Source organism: Sinocyclocheilus rhinocerous, unplaced genomic scaffold (assembly GCF_001515625.1).
Source record: "Sinocyclocheilus rhinocerous isolate Xijiao unplaced genomic scaffold, SAMN03320098_v1.1 scaffold484, whole genome shotgun sequence".
NCBI lineage: Eukaryota > Metazoa > Chordata > Actinopteri > Cypriniformes > Cyprinidae > Sinocyclocheilus > Sinocyclocheilus rhinocerous.
The window spans coordinates 715,463-719,540 of NW_015658063.1; the positions used below are offsets into that span (position 1 = coordinate 715,463).

General features: G+C 32.7%; 1 protein-coding gene across 1 annotated transcript in view; it reads right to left on the reverse strand.

The window, feature by feature from the left end:
* Positions 1 to 4,078, reverse strand: part of LOC107722077 (pappalysin-2-like) — a 62,704-nt gene that overhangs the window by 15,749 nt on the left and 42,877 nt on the right. The window contains exon 17 of the mRNA XM_016530301.1: positions 1,560 to 1,773. Coding sequence (XP_016385787.1) covers positions 1,560 to 1,773 — 214 coding nt within the window. The remainder of the gene's footprint in view (positions 1 to 1,559; positions 1,774 to 4,078) is intronic.

A 4,078-nucleotide genomic window follows, 5' to 3' on the forward strand; every position in this document is an offset into this window, starting at 1 on the left:
TATATATATATATATATAGATAGATAGATAGAAAAAAAATATAGAAAGCATTTAAATCAGTAAATGATTCTTTAAATAGAAAGTTCAAAAGAACTATGGAAACTTTTTATCTCCCATTTGACTTTTTTCCTCACAGTTGCGATTTATATTAATTGCGAGATATAAACTAAGAATTGCGAGAAAAAATTAAGCCATGTGAGACAAAATATTCACAATTATCATTTTTGTTTTTTATTCTGTGGTGGAAACAAAAAAAAATGAAGCATAAATGCAAATTTAGAATTGCAATATGTAAACTCAGAATTGAGAGAGAAAAAAAGAATCTTACAATTCTGTCTTTTTTTCCTTAGAATTTTAAGGAAAAAGTCAGAATTGTGAGAAAAAAAACTCACAATTAACTTTTAATCTTCCATAAAATGTCTGTCTTTTTTGATGTACTTATTGCATCCTTGCTAAATTAAAATATTAATTAAAAATCAATCAATAAAAAAAATCTTAGTAACTTGTACAGTGTGGCTGTCTGTCTCTATAAAGAGCATCCTATCCTAACTACTTGTGATGCTAACATGTTGCTAAGATAACAATGCCTTTTTAAATAAATTGAACTATGTAATTTTAATGCTTTTAATTATGGAATAAAAAACATAATTAAACAACAATGGCCTTAAGAAGGATGTAATAAAAACATAATTAAACAATAATGGCCTTAGAAGGTATCATACTTTTGTTGTTTACCATTAGAGAAATGCATAAAAAAGCTGTATCAATAGGTTGCTCACTAGATTTTTGAGATAGTTAATAGAATTGTTACATTAAACACATGCTGAAATGCAATTGTAGGTTCTCAATCTGCTTCTGGTCTGAATTTGTGCACAACATGAATGCAGCAATTACTATGTTTATTGAATGATATTCTCCTCCAGCCACAAGGGATTTATTCACATCTAAGCCATGTGACAAACCATCAGGTATGACCAAATAGCCAATAAATCCTGAGGAAATAAATTGGGATGTAGTGTTCATTGAGAAAGATCATACGGAAGCACAGGCTAAAACTACCTTGATAATAGCATAACACCTCTCTTTAGACCGTCATAAACCATTTGCTGAACCTTCATAATGAAATGCCTTTTAGAACAAACATTCCAATGGTCTTAATAAACAGGATCATTTAAATGGCTTTATGAGACACGCTGGCTATCGCTTCTGGTATTAATGCCCAATTAAAAGCAGTTAAAAGACACTGAGGTATTTTACCAGCCATTTTAATAACTCATAAAGACGAGGCAGGTGCAACCGCTAGTCCGCTCAGATGTGCTAAATTATGCTATAGCTTGATTGGATGGAATACCAAAACAACACGCCATCAAACCATTCATCAAAGTACACTGTTGACTCCATTGCTGAAAGATATTTGGAAACACATGGAGTAAGATTTTGATCTTATTAGAACCATGTGAGCAACCTAGATGCTGGAAAAATATATTTTACCCTCACAATTTGTCAACACAGTAACCTATGCCTAGAAATCAGTTCAAACCATACAGACTGCAACTCACTTTCTTGGCTTTTTGTTGAGTGTGCCAGTGACGTAATATCCCGGGTTGCATTTGTAGCGGCACACAGTGCCCACGTCATGCCCGCCTCCATGACACTGAGGAACTAGCAGCGTGGCATTGGGTACAGAAGGTGGATCCGGACACTCAATCTTGCAGTAAGCCTCTGGATATGACCATAGTCCATCCTCAAGACAAACCAATTTGTCACTTTCACCTGAAAAACAGATCCTGATAAGAAAACTGCATCCAAATGGAACAAAAATGCTGTCAGTATAAGTAGTTAAGGGCTTTTCAGAAGAAGGCAAGAGGGCAGTCAGTTCTACTATTTCTGAGTGTACTTAATCATTATTTTCAGGAAAAAAGTATTTAAATATATTTTTTCAAGGTAAGGAGTTTTTTTTTATTTTTTTTTACCAGCTACCATGTTGATCGCACCTATTACTTTTAGCATGAATTCAAACAATAAGCAGTAAATTAGTTTTGTTAAAATATTTTTAGACATAAAAAATAAAAAAATATTTTCAAGCATTCTTTTATTAAAGTTTTTATTTATTTATATATTCATTCATTCATTCATTCTTTATTATAAATAAGGATGGTTGTTTTACCCTGATATTTTTTATATTAAATTAATTACATTACAATATTAAATTAATTACATTAAATTTCATTTTTTATATTAATTACAAATTAATTTTAATACAGAGGTTAAAAACATGTTCAAAGAAGAAGAGCTGTATTCAAGTAATTTTGTGAATATAAAGCATCATAATTTATAATAAATTAATAAATATTACAAAAAATGAGTGTCACAATATATACTTCCATTAAGTTTGGAAATAATACCTTTGCACAGGCATAAATGTTTTACAGTAATATGTAAAACATTAATTACGGTAATACAATATGTTTTAAAAGCCATATATATATTTTTTTCTGTTTCTATTAACTAATAAGAGAAGTATTACAGTGGTTTTCATAAAATCTCACTTTATAAAATAAAGCACATGGTGCAGTGGTGCCATGTGATATAGGACTCTCTCATTGCACTATTATAGTAACATATCTAATTAGATTTTGTTCAAGTTCTAAAGCAATTTTATTGGTCAATAAAATATAATGATTCCTTTGAGCTTTAAGGTGTCTGCCTACTTTGTAGCTGTGCTTAAATTTACACTCTAAAAAATGCTGGGTTGTTTCAACCCAATGTTGGGTCAAATATGGACTAACCCAACTGTTGGGTTAAAAAGTTAATTTAAAAATGTAACCAAAATTTAACCCAACAGTTGGGTTAGTCCATATTTGACCCAACATTGGGTTGAAACAACCCAGCATTTTTTAGAGTGTAGCTATACCAAAAATGGCTGCAAACTGCATTTTTCCAACATGCATGAAAAGTTCCAGCTTGCGCCACTTCAAAAAAAAAAAGAAAAAAAAAAAAAAAAAATCTCTCACTAAGTACATAAATCACTGTATTATTTTTGTGTGTTCCAATTAATGTCAAGTCATGAATAGATTTTAAAAACTCTCTAAGGAGCACTACAGTCCATCACTTTAAAGCACTACAGTACAAGAACCTTGCCATCAAGACCAATAAGCATAGCTACTCATTGATGCAATGTCCTGGACCTTCCAGTGAAGCCACTGACCACAGACTGCACGGCTCTCTGCCAAAAGAAAAAAATTTGGACCGATCCATCAAAAGCCTGCATTTAAAACAAATAGTGAGAGTGTGAGGAGTGGTCCCTCGACCCCTGAGCCACCTTGCCATAGTTATCCAGAGGCAAGAGGGCCAAGTGCCAGCCTGCTCTATGCTGTCCTAAATGAGGGGCTCTCTGGGGGCTTCAGTAGTATGGGATGAAACGCACTCTTGTTTTCGCCTACTTGCTTGTTTCCTATCTCCACCTGTGTGCTGTTCTCCTGCAGCTAGGGTCTACTTTTCTATTTACACAGCCAGGAAAGAGGGCTGGGACCACAGCCAGACCGACACACAGTTCCTGAATGAGAGGAAGAACAACACTGACACACAAATGACTATATACTGTATGTAAGCACACATACATACAAAAATCCAAATATTTAGCTTAGCACTGTAAAAAACAAAACAAAACGAAAAAAACACTACATGATTGATTGGAGTTCTCTAAACCACTGCACTTTGACTATCATTGTGGTTTCTCATTATCTGTGTCATGTCCAGCTTTAAATCACTATTTGCCTCAAAAAGCAGAAAACCCTTTCCACAAACCATAACAGCGGTGACAGCAAGCAAATCAATAATGTATTTTATTTTTTATAATATAATACATTATATTGATTGGAGTTCTCTAAACAACTGCACTTTGACCATCATTGTGGTTTCTCATTATCTGCGTCATGTCCAGCTTTAAATCACTATTTGCATCAAAAAGCAGAACACCTTCTCCACAAACCATAACAGCGGTGACAGCAAACAAATCAATAAAGTATTTTATTTTTTATAATATAATAATATAATATAATATAATATAATATATAAT